This window comes from Erpetoichthys calabaricus, chromosome 9 (genome assembly GCF_900747795.2).
Source record: "Erpetoichthys calabaricus chromosome 9, fErpCal1.3, whole genome shotgun sequence".
NCBI classification, from domain to species: domain Eukaryota; kingdom Metazoa; phylum Chordata; class Cladistia; order Polypteriformes; family Polypteridae; genus Erpetoichthys; species Erpetoichthys calabaricus.
This window is the reverse complement of record NC_041402.2, coordinates 78,537,354-78,559,549: the sequence shown is the minus strand read 5'-3', so window position 1 is coordinate 78,559,549 and position 22,196 is coordinate 78,537,354. Positions and strand designations below refer to the sequence as shown.

The 22,196-nt window shown below is 37.2% G+C and overlaps 1 protein-coding gene across 1 annotated transcript in view; it reads right to left on the bottom strand.

Moving 5' to 3' along the window:
* zfhx3b (zinc finger homeobox 3b) overlaps positions 1-22,196 on the bottom strand; it is a 298,590-nt gene that overhangs the window by 153,839 nt on the left and 122,555 nt on the right. Inside the window, 1 exon segment of the mRNA XM_028809792.2 lies at positions 12,831-13,327. Within this exon segment, the coding sequence (XP_028665625.1) occupies positions 12,831-13,327 (497 nt within the window).

Below are 22,196 nucleotides of genomic sequence, written 5' to 3'. Positions count from 1 at the left end.
ACAATATTCTTCAGAGTCTCAGGTTCAAATGGGGGGCCTAGGCATTGGATGTGTTCTCCTACAGGTAATCTATCTTAAATTGGCCTTTTAAGTGTGGGTGTATCTGTGACTATGCCCTGCAATAGACTAGTGCCCCATCCAGTGTTAGTTCCTGCCTTATACCCAAAGCTGTCGAGATGGATACCAGCTCATTGTGATCCTGAAATGATAAGAAGGCTTGGAAGTGGATATTATATCGTGTCATTTTCTAATACCATATAATCTAGACCAGGTTCGCGAAGGGCACTGCAGCATATAGGGCTCAAAGCAGGAACAAACCCCAGACAGGGTGTCAGTCCAATCATTGGGCAACCAGACATACACACCCACACGCCAAACACACACTAGCGCCAAATAAGTGTTATCAGTTCACCTAACCTGCATGTCTTTGGACAGTGGGAGGAAAGCAGAGCACTTGTAGGAAACCCATACAGACACGGGGAGAATGTGAAAATTCCATGCAGGGAGGACCTGGGACACAAACCCTGGTCTTGTTACTCCGAGGCCACTGTGTTGCCCATTTTATATAATATCATAGGTATGCAAAACACTCCATAATAAAGAATGAAGAGCTCTTTTTAATGTATATAACAAATGCTTACAGGAGAGATGTACCTTTAGTTTCTGAGTACCTAATGTCTGTTTTATCTTTGTGAAGTAAGTGAATTCTACTTTTCTTCATTTTTTCATTCTTTCTACTACATATCAGTGCCATTACCCTTTCAGAATTATTTCAAGTAATATGATTTGTGTCTAATTATTAAAAGGAGCTTCTGGATTTTAATACATTTTTGTTTATTATGGCAACAGAGAGCGAAAGTATTGCATGCCGGTTAATCATACATGTAAGAATTTCACTGTGCTCTATAAACATGACAATATTAATACCACTACAATGGATACTTTGTAAAATAATAATATAGCGGTAAGGGACTTGATGGTATTTAGAGATACTTTTCTCATGGATAAAAAGGATTTATAATCCACATGCAGTCGTTGTCCATGTAAAGCTTACATGTTCTTCCCGTGACTATGCAAGTTTTCATCTGGGTACTCACATTGTCCTGCCACATCTACAAAAAGAAGTGGTGACTCTGAATTTCCCCAGTGTGAATGTAGGTGTGTGTATGTGAGTGCCCTGAAATGGGCTGGCATTGGGCTGGCATTGTCTCTATACAGTATATGTTTCCTCATCCTGCTCCCAGGGCTGCCAAAACAGTCTCTGGTGCATGAACCCTGAATTGTTTTAAGCAGATTTGAGAATGTATGTGAAAAATGTATGTGTACATAATATCAGTGCACTGGTCTGGCTCCTGCAATCCTTGAACTGAAGTACATGGGTTCACAAATGGATTGATATGTTATGTTATGCCTAAGACCTGTTATGCCTGGTTCAAGCCTGGCACGCAATGCTACCATGATAGTCAGCATATCCCTGCCACCCCGAAATTATACCTAAGTTCAGTAAATGGATGGATAAACGTAATTATTCCAAAGTAACCGTAAAATAGCAGTAACATTTATTTATTTGCCTGTAGGACCTTAGCACATACCTACAGGAAAGACAGCCTAATAAGGAACCGAAAAAAAAAATTTGTGGCACAAAGCATTAATCTGAGTGGCGGCTGAATAAGCTATGCTGAAATCATCTTCGTCAAGTATCGTCTGATTGATCCACATGAACGAGAGAGAAAGAGACCAATAAGCATTTAACAGGAAGCAAATAACAAGAGCCCTTAAACAGCAAAACAGATGATAAGTCATCTATAGTAAGAAAGGTTAAAACACAATACCAATATGCACTGCTCACTTGATTTATGAATGCAGTTTGTCTTTTACAGCTTTTTTTTGCTGTGCCTGAATGTAGCATTAATGTGCATTCAACAAGTTTGCTTACAGTTCTCTTATTGAAGGCTGAAAGACAATTAGCAAAGCTCAATAAACATACTTTTTTCTTTGTTTAACTACACGCTAAATAATATTGACAACCTATTGGCAACGGGAAGAGTGAGAAAACTTTGGTGCACATCCTTGAGAAGAATAATCCTGGAGTAAGGCAAGGCGAACCCTTCTACAGAGCAGAGGGACTGATGAAGAGTTAATGCTGAGGCTCTCTAGGCTACTGGGTTGCGCTTCGTCTTGAACCTTTCCTTGAAGTTTTAAGTAGACATCTTCAGCAGTGATTCCAAAAGTGAACTGAAAATCTAGAAAAAAAGGATTGCTTCTCTTTTTTTTTTCTTCACGGCATGCTCGATACACAAGCACATGCATCTGTTTGGGCATATAATACTTTGCCTGGGTCGACTCTTAAGATTTTTTCTTTCTATATTTTTGTTAAAACTGGTAAAACAATTACATTTGCATTAGACTAGTTGATGATATTCCCCAAAGTGACTAATCACTCTGTGATGTCTATATCTACTCTATATACTGGATCTGTCTACCTATTATACATAACATACTGATTAATTAGTCACTCTGGGGAGTGTTATCAAATAGTCTAATGCAGCTTTTATTTATTTATTTATTTTTAACAGGAGTTTAACTCCCAAAACTCCTGAACTGCTAAGCCACACTTCCTTCTAAGCTGAAAAATAATTTGTTATAAGGTACTTGTGATGCTCCATCAGGCTTAACACTTCTCTGTTGTATTTGCAAACCTCTTGTCATTCATTTGTTCATTTTACAAACCTTCATATTCTAATACTGGATCATGAGAAGTCAGGTTCTGCTTTGTCAGTATCAGGCATGCTGGGTAGGGTGTGCTAGTCCATTACAATCACTCACGGAGTGATAGTTAACTTCTTCCATTTTTTGTTGTCATTTTTCATTTAGTGACAGGCCGTGCTGTTACTTTAATGCCTTTATTGACTCTGTAGTTTGTCATGTTGGTGTATTCTTCAAATGTGTGGCATTGTAAAGCCTTTTACAATAGTTCTTACTATAAAATTTGTAATGCGTTAAGAAAGACTGAAACTAGAGTTTTAAATACCTTTCACTGTTATGATGACATCTTTACCTGATTGCTGGTGTCCTGAATCATTCAACATATGCACAACATTTTTTGTAATAGTATGAAATGTAAACCTTGCAGCAAGAAACCTTTGTTTGCCTGGATATAATTACACCTAACTCTACAAACGGTTTGACAGAATTTGCATATTTGCTGCTGAAGATGCAGGAACTAACGTTGACTGCCAAGTCACTTGTTGCATTTAGTTTTTTTTCCTGCAAGAAGGGTGCAAACAGGTTGGTAATTGAGAGGTACTGCATTTTGAGGTTTGCTACAAAAGACACCCTCTAATATGCTGAATCAATTACTACCATGGCCAAACAGACAAAATGACTTCAAAAATAAAAAGGCAAAAATAAATGTTTTCCAGGATCATTTTGCAGAATTGTACACTCGCTGGAAAAAGGTATTGTTGCCGAAGGCCATTACTTCAAAGGAAATTTTACAGATTGCTATCTGCGCAGAAATCATTCCAAGACCTTATAAAAGTACTTTGTACAAACAGTACAGTGATCACAAGCCATCTCAATGACGACTGTCACAGATTTTAAGGTGCCCGTGGGAAGTTGTACAGCAGTAAATCTCACAAATAAATAAATTCATTATATTTTATTAATAAAATAACTTTCAACTAACCATGTGAGTCTACATTTTCCATTAGAAGGTTCAAGAGGAGTTAAAGTCTATCTTTGTAGCCCTTGGCCCAAGGCAGAAAGCAATTGTGAATGGCATGCCAGTTATCACTAGACATGTTCGTGGGTACGGCTACAGTCACTCACAGCAGACCATTTTGAAATGGCCGATCAATCTAACACATATGTCTTTCAGATGTGGAAGGAAGGCCGTATTAAAGAAAAAAAATCAATGTCAACACAGGGAGTATGTTTAAGCTGCACACACTCAAAAGCTGGAATAGAGCAGGACAGGACAGGATACATGCTATATGTAACATGATCAGTACACTGTGGTTAGTGTTTTACTGCCTGTCCCTATCTGTGCACAGTTTGCATTTTCTCTGCATCTCTGTGCTAGTTTTTATTCAGGTTTTCTGGTTTTCCCCTGCGTCCAAAAGATGCTCATGTTACGTTAACTGGCAGTTATAGATCAGTCTTGTGTCAGTGCGTGAGAAGGCCCTGCACAACTGGTGCTCTCTCCAGCTGACTGCAACCCTCAACCAGATAGACAGAGTTGGGGAATATTTTGTTTCTTTTCATTTAGTGAATCTACTTTTAAATTACAGGGTTCAAGGAGGGATGCATAGCAGTGAGTGCAAGGAAGAGACAAAATGTGTACAGGACTCCAGCCTACCATGTGTCACACTCATGCACACACCCTCAGTCAGCCATTCCGTGCCAGATTAGAGTTACAAATTTGCACATTTATGTAAAAAACAGAGTTTTTTTTTTTTTAGGAAAACCCTAGTCTATGCATAATCTAATGAATTACAGATTGTATATACATAACAATGAAAGTCTTCTAATACCAAACTGTCGTCATCTCTATTACAAATGGGCAAATAATAAAAGACATTTTACTGCAAAGACACAGGCTTAGAGTCACAATAGATTATCTATTAATACAGTTAACACTGTGGTGAACAATAATGTATATTCTCAAGAACAGCATTACTGGCTAAAATAATGAGACTTCATTAGGTAACCGTTATGGAGGCCCTTGCTTTAATATCCCGGATGCCATCCAGAAATGTCAGAGTCATATCTACAATGACATTCTGAACTGATAACATAACACACAATTAAAGGAAGTATTTGCATTGCCAGGACTATAAAGTAAGCAGTGCTGTTGCTTTAAGGACACAGAAGCTTGGCTTGTTGCTTGAGTGACAGGTATGGTGAGTCTGGAGTGAGTGCTTTATTAGCAGGATAGTACCAGTAAATCAGGGCAATGTTTCCAGGAATCCAGCAACCTTTTGCCTACGAGCGCTATTACAGCATGCTTGCTGGCTAGCCATGCTAATTGGTACAGTATCTCCTCTGAATGAACCTTGTTTTTTTTTTAAAGTCTCTCTCTCGGCTTGAGACAAAAAAAAATGCAAAAACGCTTAAGTACTGGTGAGGAGAGTGTGATTTAGCTGGTTCTGTTCCTTTTAAAAATGCAACATTCACATTTTAACATAGATATCTGCTGGTCACTAGACTGACAAAAACCAGCACAATATGATTAGACTTAAAGAGATAATGAACTGTATTATAAGGCACAGAATATTTTAGACCCGAAAATCAACCGTAATACTGGTTATTCATTACTAGAATTAAAATGGAGCTTCTCACAAGTGTTTCAATCGGGGACAATAAAATATAGCAGCGAACATTCCAGTTTTTGCTGTTAAAATGGACATGAACCTCAGACAAATATTTCTACCATCTTTAACAGAACTATAAGGGACATCACCCCTGTAGTATTTCACATATGCACACCATCTGAGTCTGTTCCACTCAGTAATGCAATAGAGTCATCAATGTTTCTTCTTATCATTTCTAACAATATAGTATTCATCTTAATTAATACCATCTAGTTTAATTAACCAGGATTTTCCTTAAAAAGATTAACTTCTTTGTTGAATCTGGTAGCATGATCCTTAGCTTTTTGCAATGCCATAAGGCTTATTAAACAGGCTTTAATATTTGTGGACGGCTTTCTTAAGAAATATGGTCCCTTAGTGTTGCTAAAAAGGCTTTGTAAATAAGCTACATAATCTTTGATATAATAGAAATAAAAATGTGCTCAAATATACCAAGAAGCTACAAAAGTGTAGCATCCATTAGTTTATGTAATAGCTATTTATCTTTTACATTATGTGAAGCCTTCTGGTAATATATTACATTTTAATTATTGTAATCCATTTTACAAATCGACTAGGTAATTTGGAGAATAATCGTGTCTTATTAAGTTTGTAAAGATATAGCAGCACTTCATAAGGACTAAAACAAATTTTTCAAATCATACATCATAAAGCAGAACTCATTTACTTTGTTTGCACTTCCATGTCATGATTACCAAATACTGACATTTTGAAAAACTGATTATATGACAAACAAGATTTGCTTTCTTTTATTCAGCTGCTGAAAAACATCACTTCCTTTCTTTTGAAAATATAGGATTCGTTTACCTTGCTTTCCTGTTTTGTTGCTATTAACATATAAGCACTGTACTGTGAACAAGATTTTGCCCCCGCCTGGTTTCCACTATTGCATATTTTTGATAATTGAACATTTTCAGGTCTTCGACCAAAATCTTGTTGCATGAACAAATAACACATTTTTAGACCTATTTCATTTATCTGTTGAGTTAAACAAAGTTATCCAACATGAACTGGAATTGTGTGAAAAAGTAATTGCCCCTAGTCACTTCAACCCAACCCAATTAAAAGGATAATTAGAGTCAGGTGACTGCGCATAACCTGCTCGGTTTAATGTAAATCTCACTTATTTTGACCTTCACCATTACAAACAAGTTAGACAAGTTAGACTCAACAGACATATTTAATGCTACCTAAAAATCAGAAATAAAAAACTCAATATTAGAGAGGAAAGGGCTACAAAGAAAATTCTAGGATCTAGAACTCTACCAAGACCCAGGGTCTCTAAATGGACAACATTTGAAACAGGAGTGAATCTTCTCAGGAGTGTCCAGCCTGCCAAAACAACTCCAAAGCCAAAGGTAAATCAAGAGTCCTAAAAACATCCAAAGAACTGCAGGCCTCTCTTCAGCCTCAGTAAAGGTCAGTGTTCACAAACCTAGAATCAGAAAGGCACTCAGCAAAAATGGGCTTCACTGGAAAGCAGTAAAGTGGAAATTACTACCAACAGAGAAGAACCAAGATGATTCTGGGGTCTGTTGGGGCAATTCACTACGGATAGATGAGGAAAATATTTAACGTTTTGGATAATATGAGTCCTGGCATAAAGCAATCAGCATTCCACACCAAGAATATCATACCAAAATTCAATTGGAATGGAGGTAGAGTGAAGGTGTGGGGATGCTTTGCTGCCTCAGAACCTAAATGAATTTTCATAATTGAGGGAACCATGAATTCTGCTCTGTATCAAAAAATTGTTAAGGAGAATGTCCAGTCGTCCGTAAGTGACCTGAAGGTGAACCATACTTTGGTCATCCAGCAAGACATTGAATCCAAAACACAAAAGTAAGTATACATCAGAATGGCTGCAAGAAGCAAAATTAAAAAGATTTACAAAAATGTAGACGTAAACCCAATAGAGATGCTTTGACATGATCTGAAAGGAGCAGTTCATGTTCAGAAATATTTCTGAATTAATACAGCTCTACCAGGAAGAGTTGCCTAAAATTCTTCCACAGGGATGTGTGAGACTGTGATTCAGTTATAGGAAGTGTATGGTTTGGTTGCAACTAAACTGGTACAACCATTCATTAAGTGTAAGGGCTCAATTCATTTTTTTATGTTCACTCAGGTACCTTTTATGCAATATTATATTTCAGTTGGAAACTTGAAAACATTCAGTGTCAAAATTGTGCAATAATAGGGAAGGTCAGGAACATGTGATTTACAAATACTATAAGCATTGATAATATATTGCATGTATGAATACAATGAACTCTGTAAGCACTAAACTCTATAGCCATCTAAGCTGCATTATCCAGAATTTGAATAGAAAGGAATAGGAGCTTCACATAAAACAACTGATGCAGAAATATGTATTGAGTACCCTGAAACAAACACAACCAACAAAAAGAAACCTACTGAGGTATTTTCTCAAAGGAGCCTGTCTAATTTATCTCTGCAAACAAGAATGTGACACCCTAACCATACCACCCAGGGCTCCCCAACACATTACAACTTCAGTTTAGGATTTCTGCCCAGTTGCAATTTTACTGAGGGACAGACAGTAAAGACAGTAAGACAGACACTAAGCGAGTAAGAGTATCTGAAACTCTTTTAAACTAGATATTAAGCTTGATGAAGCCACAAACATTAAAGAGCATGCTAAAAGGTTGGCCTCATGTCATTGACAATGATGCATTCAGAGCCAAGCTATTGCTTATGTGTGAATCTTAAAGGAAGAAAATAAAATCACAGTATAAGAAATTAATATATAAATAAAAGACGAAATGCATGTTGAAATGTAAATTTGGAATATTCTAACATTTCAAACCTAGAGTTTGCATAAGAAATAATTTACCAAATAACTGAAGAGAATTTAATAGAATCTGTATTGCACACATATGCACAAACACTGATGGGGGGTGGGTGTAAACCTGCTATGTGTGTTGGTAAAGATCCCCCTTGTGATACTAACAGCACTTTCTCTCTCCCTCTCTCTCTCTCTTTCTCCAGTCAAACTGCATCTGGAGTGGATTTTGTGCGAGCAGACACTGAGGAACATGATTACATTCAGTTAACTGCACTCTAAACTGATTATGCATGTGCCAAGCTAATGGACTACATTTGCAAGAGGAAAAATAACATCCAATCAATCTCAATTACTGCAGACCGCACCGGCCCCCGAGACAAGGAAGGTAGCCAGCTAAACCCAGCACTCCGCCTTCCTCCTGCCCCTTTCTCCAGTTTTCCAAAACTCAGCCAACATAACATCCATTCCTTACCTCCTGGCCCAGGGTACTGGTGCCAAGGCAGCATGACTCCCTCTTTAGTAACTTGTCTAAAAAAGACCAATGACTGAATAAACCATTTCAACCACCTTCATAATCAAGCAATAAAGCAATCAATCAAAGCCTGCATAATCGTTTCACTAATTCCGCTTTTTGTTTATATTCTTCTTATAGGGGAAACTTCAAAATTATACCTTTTTACAACTATGTTTTTTTTATATATATATATATATATATATATATATATATATATATATATATATATATATAGAGAGAGAGAGAGAGAGAGAGAGAGAAGAGAGAGAGACGAGAGAGAGAGAGAGATAGATAAAGATGTTATATCAAACATACATAGATAGATAGATAGATAGATAGATAGATAGATAGATAGATAGATAGATAGATAGATAGATAGATAGATAGATAGATAGATTTTACCAAACAGACCTTATGACCTACAACTGCATAATTACAGTAAATCAGGAGCTTTTTACTGCATGACTTACCTGCACAAATCCTACACAATGTCAAACGCTGCTTTGTGGGATATTTTTGTATGCTTACACAGAATACATTCCCTCACCCAATAAGAAAGAGAGTGGCCAAACTGAGCCTTCGGAGGCCATTACAAATTCCCACAAGTTCTGTGAAATATTTCTTTGCTTTTTTAAGTTGTTTAATTTAGTCTCTTTTACTCCAGAGAGTTGACAGGAGCTGGGAAAGTGTGCACTATTATGCACAGTGGTAAGAATCAATATGAATTTAAAAAATCCTTTTGGGACAGGGTTGGGGAAAAAACTGTCTGGACTGAAATGGTCCTCCAAGGATCTGCCTTACCCAAACAGGGAAGGAGGAGGGTCCGAATGGGAGCAGTTCAGGTGTCATCCTGTGCTGGGTGTCAGGAAAGACATTTTGTGAACTCATAGCAGGTTTTCTCCCATGTCGGTGGTCGTCGTGGTCAGGACACATTACTTTTGCTTTTAGAAGGTTTTTCAGAACATTCCGATATGTGGGGGATATTTTTAGAAAGCCCTAATATGGGCTGCATACCACAGACTCTCAAATTATCCCATCCAGCTTAGCTCTCAGTTTAAATCATCCTTTTTAATTCCAGTAATTACAGGCTCCAATTTATACGGAGCTCTGCACAAAGGGGCTGCTTAATGCAAAACAGTTTGATTTGGGCAAAAAGTCCAATGGGGCTCCCACATCTTTCATTGGGTTTGTGCTGATGGGTTATTTTTAATTTCTTTCAAAAGTTCTGAAAAGTTTGATAAAGATTTTTTAGACAGAACTGTAATCCAGCAGAAAGACCATCTTTAATGAGGTAACAAGAGAAAACATGGCACAACCACAAAGAAATGTTTTGAGTAATTTTACCCAATTGTTTAGAAAATGCACCAGTAAATGCAAAAATATATAAATAAATAAATAAATAAATAAATAAATGGGATACTGGATAACTGTTCTTAACGGTGTAATCAACATAAACTAACACATAACAAAGTAGTGCACACAATGGCTGTAAGGGACTTCACTTTTCTGGTGTCTTTGCTTTGAATACAAAATGACTAGAGGTACAGTTTATCAGAGGTACTAAGCAGTTCATGGGTTTATTTAAAAAATAATACATATAAAATGTACTATGGTTCTTTGTATTTGTGTTCATAGCAATTTCCAATTGTTTGCTACGGAGTATAAAGGGGAATATGTTCTTCAATAAGGTAAGAAGAAGAGAAGTAAAATATAACTACTTGAAGTTAAAACGTAAAAGATGTTAGCACTATATCATTCTAAATGCCTTAGGACATTTGCTAGTGCAACATATAGCATGGCTAAGCCATGGGAAATCAACAAAATACTCACTTAGCCAAGTTTTGTCATGTGGCACCTTGAAATGTTTTATGTTGGCCAGCTGATGAACTAAATGACCAATAGTTTTTTGACTTTTCTTGACTTTCACCATTGACAAAATACTCAAAATGGCTTCAACAATTGCTTTGAGTAATCTGTTGACTGACGCTGTCAGCAGGCAGCAAGGTGAAAAAAAAAAAACGACTCTTAATTTATCCTGGAAAAATGTGTGTATGACCAATCAGCCAACACTTTGTGGTAAAAAAAAGGGTGTAAGGGTAGTATATATAGTCAGAGCTGGAATAATTGCTCAGTAGTGAAAAGCAACAGATTACAAATGATATTGTGGGCAGCCAGCATTTAAACCATTTTTGATTTATTGGTAATTGAAAGTCATCTATACTATATGGGTGTCAAATGTAGCAAGCCCCCCCCCTCTCCAAACAATTCCTGTCATTGTATAAAAGAATATAGAAAAATCTAACCACATTAACAGGGCTCCTCATGAGAAAAAATAACCTATGTATACAAGATTTCAGGAATAACAAAAGTAATTTCTCTTCAGAATTAAATCTGGTCACGGAAAAGAAAGACAACAATAAACGCAAGTTGTGGCTTCTTCATCAGCTTTAGATTAACTAAAGGATAAGCAAAGAAAGGAAAAACACACACATATCTAAATCTCCATTTTTGTCTTCCCGACATCAGAAGGTTCTCTCATGGCCAGTCTAATTATGACCTACCCATGAATATTTTTAGTATTCCATAACACAAAAACCCCAGAGCAACTGACATCAAGTTTTGGTGAAACAGAGGCAGGCAGAGAAAATGAGATAATGAGGGAGTATGTCATTGGTTCCTTTTCTCCTCTTTCAAAGGCAACAACACAGCTGCTTGTCCTTCTCCCTGCCGATGCAAGTCTCCCATACGGCAAAACACAGATTTCAATAATAACTCTGAAACATCCTAAAGCACAGGGCTGATGACAGAACGGTTTATTTTTATCAAGAGGAACAAGGCTCCAATTGGCATCTGGGCACAGTGCCATTACATGGTGGCAAAATCTGGCATGTCTACACTCCGGCCTAAAAACCTCAACATTTTCCTGCATTTATGGCTCTCACTGAATATGCCTGAGGGTCAGCTCAATCCGCAGAGCAGCTAATGTGTCTGAGGGATTATGTTACATATTTTAATCATTGTGGTATTTGTAAATATCCTTGCTACGTGTTTGGACTTGAGCAATGAAGGAAATTTGCAAAAGATTTCTGGATCACCATTAGCCACTACCATTATAAGCGATGCCCGGTCATCATCTTCTTCTGTCCGTCTTCAAGTGATTACTCTCTCGGCCTTGTATCACATTTTTTCCCTAATACTAGTTGCTTGTAACGGTAAGAAGAGTCAATAATTTCAGGTTATCTAGCAACTTTGGAAGCTTCATCTTGCTGAAAAATCATTTTATGTTTTTAAATTGGATGCAAATATCATCCACATGAAGATAAGCTGGAAAATGCCAATAAACAACAGTCCACTTCTGAATCACTGTCACTCTGGGACTCCAGGCCAAGCATTTCTCACTATGGGTTTTCACAGTTTGCAAGAGCCAATGGGGTTCTACCTGCTGGCTGATTAAGAATTCCCCCCGCTTCCAGTCCTACTTGCTGCCAGTCAGGGTTAAAGAGAGCATCAAGCCAGTAGCGGACGGTGAGGAGGGTAGGTAAGTGAAATCAAACCAGTTAGATTTATGGTGATTTGTCCTGGAGTGTTCATCCTCTGCCCATTATGGAATGATTAGAGGAAAAGGTGAAGCTCAGAGTCCAGTAAAAATCAATACAGCTGTCGAGAACAATTCTGCCTCCCTGCCGGAGGAGAATTAGCACACATCCCTCCCATCATCCTTCCTTATGCTCATTTTCTCTCTCTCTCTCTCTTTCTCCATCTATGTCCTGTTAACTCTCTCTTCTTTACAACTCAAGCTTTTTTTATCCTCCTGGTCTATTAAGACTGCAGAGAGACAGAGAAAGAGAGAGGGAGAGAGAGTGGCATTATTAGCCAAATAAAATAAACCATTCAAAGGAAATCTAGCTTCAGCAAATTTAAAAATTCTGTCCTCCTACAATCAGGGTGACACCTACTTAGAAACACCATGTAGAAAGGGTAAGTCTTACCTGTGAACACTTGGCTCATCTTTCCAGAACAGAAATTTCTGCACAAGCCAGGAAATGGAAAACCTCCAAATAAAGTTAATCACAAAACGTACTAGTCAAGCTTAAAAAAAAAAAAAAGCAGACAGTAAAATTTTGTCACATACCTTGTAGAGCTTCAGGGTGGCCTCATGGCGAGAATGCACCGTGTGTAGCTGTAGTTTCTCTAGGCTGTTGGTGTAGTAGTCACACGCATTGCACTTCAGGTGGACTGGGTTGCCGATGGCCACGCACTTGAGGCGCCATTCATTGCCTTTCCCCCCTTCCTTGATGTGTGCCACTAGCTGGTACTTCTGTATATGTTTGTCCGTCTTGCAGTGGAGCTGGAAGTTGGCCTTAAGCTGGGTGGTATAGTGACAGAGCTTGCACTGATGTGAATCGCCTACCACGGCCCGCCATTCCTCTTCTGGCAAGCTGCGTTCGCCGCCCATGTGCAAGCCCAGAAGCTCCAAGTTGTCGGTGGTGAAGCAGTTGCACACAGCGCACTGGAACAACTTGAGGGAGGGATCACTGGTTTGGGAAAGGCTCTCCCCTAGGTTGATCAGCTCCTCAGACACCAGCTGACCTCCCCCTAAGCGCATGTCCAAAGGGATTTCGCCACTGACTGCAAACACAACCACAACACACATGCTGGTCAGGTCAGGCTTTGTGCAAAAAACAAACCATCCAAGGATTGTAAATCTCTTCTAACTATACATACTCATGGAAATATGCTATCTATATAAGATATAGCACACTTTGTGCAGATATTCATAACCAATAAAATTTTAAAAACAATAGAAGAATGTTTTACAGGTACAAGCCAAAATAACCCAAACTTTGCATCCTGGAGGTGAAAGATGACAGCTGTCAAACAATCAGCATTTACAGACAACATGAACGACATCATTTAGAGGAACTTTGTGAATATGTGCTGGCAAGTGCTTTAAAAGAACTTTGGTTTTTGCACTTTCTGTACTTCATTGTAAAGTGTTTAAACTACATACACACTGGCAACCAAAAAATACTTTCCTTGCCACATGCTTCTTGAAGTCCACATAAAGGATATGTAGCTTTGCACAACATATGAGTATTAATTTGTTGTTTAAAATACGATCATATCAGATATTAACAGAGTTCTTCTATATGACTTAATTATTTGTGATAGATATGGTAAACTTTTTCTGGTCAACATTTCTAACAATATGTAAAAGAATGTTTGTTGTACAGTATACAAAGTCTGGTTTATTTTTGAGTGAACTTGTATTTAATAGATAGATAGATCGATAGATAGATAGAAGTATGGTATAAATATACACCATTATGTATTGCACATAGGACTATACAGTACAGGTATTTTTAAATTGTTTCTTACAAAGAAAACACAAATACATTGTATTTATAGCAATGGAGCAGCTAGATTTTTCAAAGAAATAAAACAGGTTAAATTATACATTAGATTAGTTCAAAACATTGAAAGATAGTACGTTAAGAGCATAGGCTGCAAAGAATATAGAAACCAAAACTCTTTACCTATTTTTTCTTCCCTCCAGTTATATAGTTCAAAATAGGGTGTAAAATGCACAGAATTTGCATATTTGTAAAAGTCCAATGGGAAGGAAGTCAATGAATCTTCATTCTTACTGAAAAAGAAATAACCTAATTGCCCTTTCTGAAAGCCCACCAGCACCAATGACCAACAGATGTGATAGCGGGTAAACCTTTAATAAGATCACACTTGTTCCTTTGCTTATTTTCACTATTCTCGGCTTGTTCAAGTTTTTCATAGATGGTACACAACTCCACCCAGCCTTGCTTATATTTCTCAGCCTAACTGAAATCTGATAAGCAGTGCCTTCTTTAATGACAAAATAACCAAAAAGATTTCAATGTAGTTCCTGAAATAAAAATAACTCAATTAATGCTGTGGCCTCCAAGCTAAAGCTTCAAATTCTATCTCTGTTAAGAAAAAAGCTTGCTCACTTGGTCTTTTAAGTTAAGTAGGGTATTTAATACAGACACAAATGTAAACGTCTTCAAAAATGATGTTGATTGGGATGGGGGATGTAAAACAGACATTAAAAGAACAAGTAAAGAAAAACACGCACACACACATACAACAAAAGCTTTCTAGTTCTTGCCATTGCTCCCCTGATTTTTAATCTATCATTACCCAGACTGAAAGCACAGCCTGACCCTGCCTGACTGCACTAAATTAATTCCAGCGGCCCATTTTTATTTATTACTTTGGTATGCAGGCTGTAGTCTGACTTTTCTCCATTACCTGAGTTTTAACAGCCAGGCAGGAGACCTTGGCAAACCCTCTAAAATAAGTCAGGGCCTGATGGGTGACACCACTCTCTTGCTTCCCTTGTTGTTTGGAAAGTAGCCTCCCCAAACACAAATACATTTTCAGATAGGATGTGGTTGGTTTAGTGATATTCAAAGCCAGAAGCAGTGATGCCTCCTGTCTATGGTCCTTGAAACCCAGGCTCTGACCTGCTACACTCTGCTGTCCGTATGACCAGTGAACTTTATGCCAATATAGGAATGTCTTTGAAAAACTAAGAACTGGACCATGATCAAGCATACCGATAATCTGCCAAATTATAACGTTCGAAGTTAAGGGTGAACTAATATCACTCTCAATTATTAAGTGCCTGATCTTAACTCATACTTTATTCTGTAAACATTTCCATTTGGAATGCATGACTTGTGTTGAACTAGATGTTACTAAAGCAGTAATAGACATGTGTGCACATTGAGATCGGTATGAGAGTGCATACAAATATGTAAAATATAAAAAATATAAAGTTTACGGTTAACAACAAGAATCAGGTGGTACAGTAATTGCTTACGTCTGGGAAGGATCCTTCTCCATCCTGATTCAGAGGAAGGATTAAAGACAGCCTACCAAGCACATCAAATCTGCATTATAAAGTCAAGGTTAGCCATGTATCTGATCTAATTTTGAATCTCTATGGAAGTCTGCTCTTCTAAAAGAGATGCAGCAATGCAGGAGCATGTACTTGCATGCACCAGGGTGTTTAAGGTCAACCTTTATTGCCTGGTCTGGACATTTTCGTATGTAATCTTTCAATTTTTTTTTTGGAGGGGGTGAGGAGCAGTAACTGAGATGCCTGCAAGCAAACTTGTATGGACAGGTCTACAAAACAAGGGGAAAAAAAATATATATATAAAAATAAATTAATTAATAAACCTGAAGTTCTGTCAGTACTTTCTGTAACATACTTATTAAACATTAGTTGGAAAATTAAGCAGATGGCAGAAGAGAAAGAAGAATTAGTCACAGCGATCAATTCTTGTCGACTTCTTTGAACTTGCGACAATCTGAGACAAGTCTGTACAAACTTTGGGTTTGCTGCTGGCACGCGAAAATGCTCTGCTCGGCAATGCTGCAGCCCTTACAGAGTGTGTTTTTTTTATAAAAAAAAAAAAAAAAAAAAAAAAGAACCACGATAAACATTTATGGTAGTAATTAGAAAGAAAGAAAGAAAGAAAGGAAGCTCATATCCAATATTTATAATCAACCAAAAACTGTACACTTTTGTTGGTACCTAAGTGACTTTGCTTTTACAATTTTTTTTTTAATATTTAAATAGTATTATATGTTTAAAGCAAAATAAGCAACAACCCACCAATAAAGTTCTCAATATCATCTAGCTCATATTTAATCACCCATTACCACATTCACACAGTCCAACTAACGGCTCGGACTGGAATGTTTTATACAATTTAGAGCATAAAAATGGTTTAATTTTAGGAAATGGTCATAAGGCATATTGGTAGATATTTAGCGATAATGAATCACGTTTGAGTTGTAAACAGTATAATATTGTTTTTCTAACTTACATACAGGTAATTTATTTTTAATACCATACTCTTCCATTTGTGGTATTTTATTTATTCCTGTAAATCTACATTTCAAATACTATATTCGCATTCATAGCCTTTGATGTGGAGCTTGTTTTCTTTGAAGTTTTTTTTTTTTTACTTATTGAAAATACCTGGCACTAGTACAGTGGATGAAAGGTGCTATAAAATCAGCACTATTTTAAGAATGTAGTCCTTCGAGCATTTAGGAGTTACACCACATAAGTCAACAGCAGGTCAATAGAGACTAACCTTAAAGTGCTGTAGGTTTAACTGAGAATACAACTATGATTAATACAAGCAAATTATGGTGTATTTTAAGACTTATTTTCATTCTAAATTAGAGTTTATTATTTGCATTTCCTACAGACACTACTCTGGATTTTGGAAATATGCACTGTGCTAAAGGGATACAGGTCCAATAAGGTCCAAAAAAACAAAAAATAGAACTGGCAAAAATGTAAATTCTTTCCAGACATTGGACCGAGTGATATTTATGTTCAGCTAGCTCTGCCTTACTCATACAGATGCCCCTGGCAACAAAAGCAACCCTTCCGAGTTCAACAAGGCAGGTGTGCCCTGGGGCAGCAGGAAAAGAGAGAAATCTGGCATCTCCGCCAAGAGTGAGCTTGTTGGTTAGGAAAATAAAAAAAGACTTAACTCCTCCAAAGTACAGTGTTGACTTATGTGGTAAAAGTTATCATAATGCAAAGCTATGAATAGCACATTTAAAAGACACACACCAGTCTGTGCGTGTGTGTGTGTATACATATATTGTGTATATATATATATATTTCCCCACACGTGCATACATTAAATGTGTAAATTTCTAACTGTCAGACCAATAGTGTCAAAACACATAAAACTTATAAAAAGCAGACTATGCATAGCAAAAAAGTACACATTCCAGGCTCTACTGTCCAGTAGATGAGCAGTTCACTTCTTGTAACAGATGCTGAAAAACACTTGAAAATAAAACAATATGAAATTTGCCTTAATGTTCTGAAAATCCATATTTTCTGTGTATATGCCAGATATGCTTTAAAATATAAGAGCAGGCTTCCTATACATTAGGCACAATGCTGGAAAACATTCCACTATTTCAAACAGGCAATCTATTGACAGTGAATTTAGACTTGCTTGCCATACATCCTGGCCTTGAGGTTCTGGCATTACTAAACCTGAAACCCAGTCAGTTTTGTTCATATAAGAGAGAATACCCTTGCATGGTAAGGCTGTGATTAAACACTGTTAAGAACTAATGGCTGGACAAGAAAATGAGTGGTATGCTAGAAAGAAGACATTTGCATGCACATGTCTGATGGCTGAACTCTGCTTGAGCTTTAACGCTTATAACAAGCCTCAATGTCCAAAGAGAAGTTCTCTCTAAGTCATTCCTTATCATACTGACTCTTTGGTTTCACCTGGAGCATCTTTTAGCTTCTGCCACATTAGCAGCAAAGTGAAGCAAATATCCATTAAGCTGCTATGCAGTATTCTGAAGTATACTGCTAAAAGTTTAAAAAAAAAGAACACATACCAAAAATATATATCGGTCTATTAGTGAACACCTTCTTTTTTAGTAGAAAATTCTATTTAATTTATTTTTTACAATTATAAAGTGACCTTCTTAGGTCACAAATTACAAAAGAATTAATGTTTCATGTGGTTTGACGTCTGATGTCTTAACTGCTCACCCAAGCTGCCCAATAAGAATGGACACTGGATATGAACCATTAATGACAGTACAATAAGTCAGATTTTCGGATTTCTGATATCAGCCAAGTAACCTAACATCTGCTAATACAAACTCTAATGCCTAGCCCTTACATGTACAGTTGTCCAGCTGGAGAATTCCAAATTCACATCAAGATTTGTCTGTCTAAAGTTTATAGTTTGCACTGAATTTATTTCTGTTGGAACTGCCTCTCAGTGCCCTCGTATCCATCGGTATAACATCTTAGGTTGTTATACATTTTTTTGTCCCAGAACTGAGTGGTTTAAGGTGCAGAAACAAACTCTTCAAACAAATGTTTTCATCCTAACATCCTGAACCAGTAAATATCAATGAAGCTGATCCAGCAGAACTCTTTCAGTTAAACAATGAATTAGGTACTCGAATGTACTGATCAAAGTAAAGGGGACATGTATTCAAAATGGTAGTCAAGAACACCATTCTTACACAAATCAGAATCTGGACTAAACTGATCACAATCATATACTTAAAGTGGTAACCATGACCCGATTTTTTTTTTTTTTAATTTTCACATGAAATTTTAGGACCATGTAGCAATTAGCTAATGCAACGACTTTGATGGACTAAATGGTCTCCTCAAATTTGTCAAACCACTTAGATTAGATAAATCTTATTAATCCCATGGAGAAATTCAAATGCACAAACTCTTATGAATATGTAAGGCTTTTAAGCAAATTTTTTTTTTGTTTTCTTATGATTGAGTTACCACTTAAGACAGATTGTATGAGTGAGGGAGTGAAGCCTGGTGACTATGAAACTCAGGGAAGTAAGGTTCTAGATTGACTAACTTTGTGCATGTAGGAGTAAAGCCAGAGTACCCTGAGAAAACCCCCTGCATACAAAAGGAAGGTACAAACTTCCCACAGACAGAGACTGAAATGAAGCTCACTAAGGCAGTGTGGCAGTAGCACTACCTACTGCACCATAATGTTGCCCCCTACATTCTTACTTCTCATGAATCAGACTGTCATGGGACCCGTGAAACTGCATCTTTTGATCCAAAAACAATCAGTTTCAAAAAAGAAGCCAACCATTGCTGTTAGCTGAATATATCTTTTACTGGAAGGCTACATTTCATTCCCAGTGTCCAAATCTAAAAACAAGCATGCTGAGATTTTTAGTGAATTTAGGTGTGTTCTGTAGATGGGATTGGATCAGAGCCCTTCAGAAGTTTTCTCCTCTTACACTTTACCTATTTTTTTTTTAGATTAACCAGTTTATAATGAGTGTATGCAGGTGCCACAGTAGTAAATAAGCTGCTCCTTGTTGGCCACCATATAATTTGTGCTTGTGTCTGCTTATTTTTAATTGGCCGCTGGTTAAGAACAAGACAAAGTAACAATCAAGGAGAGAGAATATTCACAAGGATGTAAACTAAAAAAAAAAAAAAAAAAAAAAAAAAAAGAACAAAGGCAATACCAGCAACTCCCATGAACTAAAAGCTACAACAGGAATAAACATCTTGGAGAAGAAAGGACATGCTGTTGGGAATCAGTGACACTTCAAACTCAGAGCAGAGATAAACCATCTAATTAAACAGTAAGTTTTACACTGATGTGACAGAATGACCTCTAATTATGAAACTGGTTCGGATGAGAACAAACAGCCTGGGGCAGCTGGGATGAATGGGAAATGGCCTAACTTAACAACAGAAGAAAAGGTTTTGACAAGAACAGGACATTCAGCACAATGCAGTGCCCAACAAGTTCTCTAAGGTACTACATTCAATTTCACTTCTAAGTAATGTCTCCTATAAATGCAGATTTGGTGTGTAGAAATATTTTAATGCTAGCCTGTTCCCATGGGTGCCCCTCAATTCTTTTTTTGGAAACTTTGGCAAAATTCACACTTGGCCTTGACTTTACATTGTGACTTCAAACACTACACTCACTTTGCTAACTAGATTCAACTCCTTCAATCTCTCTTCACAGTTCATATTCCCCAGTGCTGCAACAAGTCGAGTATCTCTTCTTTGGTAATTGTGTTCTCTGTGTAACAGAAATGACAAGTGTGCTTTATTGTTTAACCATACACTCACTTGTCAGATTAAGCTATCTAACTAAATGTCCTTTTATTGCCTATTAATCACTTCTGCCCAAGTCCACCCAGTGTGATGCATCAGGCATACTTTCTTACTTCAAACCACTCTATTAGGTAATCAGTTTTAATTTTCCATTTTATTTAATGTGTAATATTTATCCCAAAATCCTCAACTGAATTTAATGGATTCAAAGATAAATAGATGGAAGCCTTAATATTTATTCCCATTAAACTTAATTTGCCACATATTCATGGAAATCTGAATTCTGTCCACGTCATGCTGTCGGGATTTATGCTGCACTAAGGTATCAGTTAAACCAAATCATTTCAAACTACCTGTGTTGGTTATATTTTTATCTAAATCATTTACAAAAAAATTAAAAGAGTAGGGTTCAAGCACTGATTTTTGGGACCCTAAGAATCCTGTACCATAACCTCTTTTTAATGTGTTTAAGCCAGATCTGCAAAGACCTTCACCCTACATGCTAAATTCCTGCTACTTGTACACTAATAACAAGCCTACTGTGAAGTACCTTATCAAATTTTACTACAGTATCATGGCAGATAACATCAGATGCTCTACAGCTACAGATGTTTTTTATGCTCCCTTGTAAATTCTAACACAGCAGTAAAATAAGATGGCATGGTTTTAGACAGAAGATGATTGTCGATTAACACTTAACACTTGGGCACAGGAAAACCATGACTTCTACATATGTGGACATGCATTTATGTACAAACCTGACTCAGTACTGAAATTTGGGTACTCTCCACTGAATGAAATATTCAATCATGAATTTGAATTCTGATATTGTAAAGATTTGCATGAATATAGTGGCTACAAAATGGATTCAAGGGGGAACAGAATGCCTTACTATACCATTTTCTAAGCCTGCTTAATCCTGAGCAGGGTTGCAGGGGGCTGGAGTCTATCCCAGCAAGCATAGGGCACAAGGCAGAAACAATCCCTGAACAGGTTGCCAGCCCATTGCAACACGCTCATATACCACACCCATACAAGGGTCAACTATTGGCATGGTTTCGCCAATCCACCTAACCTGCATGTCTTTGGACGCTGGGAGGAAATAAGAGCTCCTGAAGGAAAACCATGCAGACCCAAAAAGAACGTGCAAACTCATAGAGGACTTGAGATGCAAAACTTGGTCTTCTTACTGCAAGGCACTGTGCCACCATGACACCCTGAAACCGAATGCCCTGCCTTCAGATCTTCATGGAAGCGCCTTAGCTTCCTTTGCACTAAGAGGAATTAAGAGAGAAAATGTCAAGGTCAAATACACAGGCAAGAGTCGGGAAACAAAAAAGCATAAAGAAAAGAGAATCAACATCTAAACACAGAATCAGAGTTATGGTCTAAAAACACTGCAAGAAGGTAACAACTAGAACTTAAAATCTGTTTTTCTAATCTGATCCCAATATACTAAAAATTTGTATTAGATAAGATGTGCTGAAATTGAGGTCCCATGATGATGTCACACATCAAAACGCCATCCCATCGTACAACTCGAAAGAGATATAATTTCTGTAAAGAACATGGTTGTGGCCACCAGAATAAATACTAAATGATGCCATGCATGGTAAAATATTATTTCAAAATGTACAGTAGCTGTGACGATAGCTTTAGCATAAAGCCAAACAATGTCCATACTAGATAGATAGATATACAAAATACAAGTACACAAAAATACAAAAATTAAAATGACAGATCGATTAATGTAGACTATGACAATGCTTTTAAATAGATGGATGGAATGAAAATCACAAGATGAGCTTACAATCAAGGAAT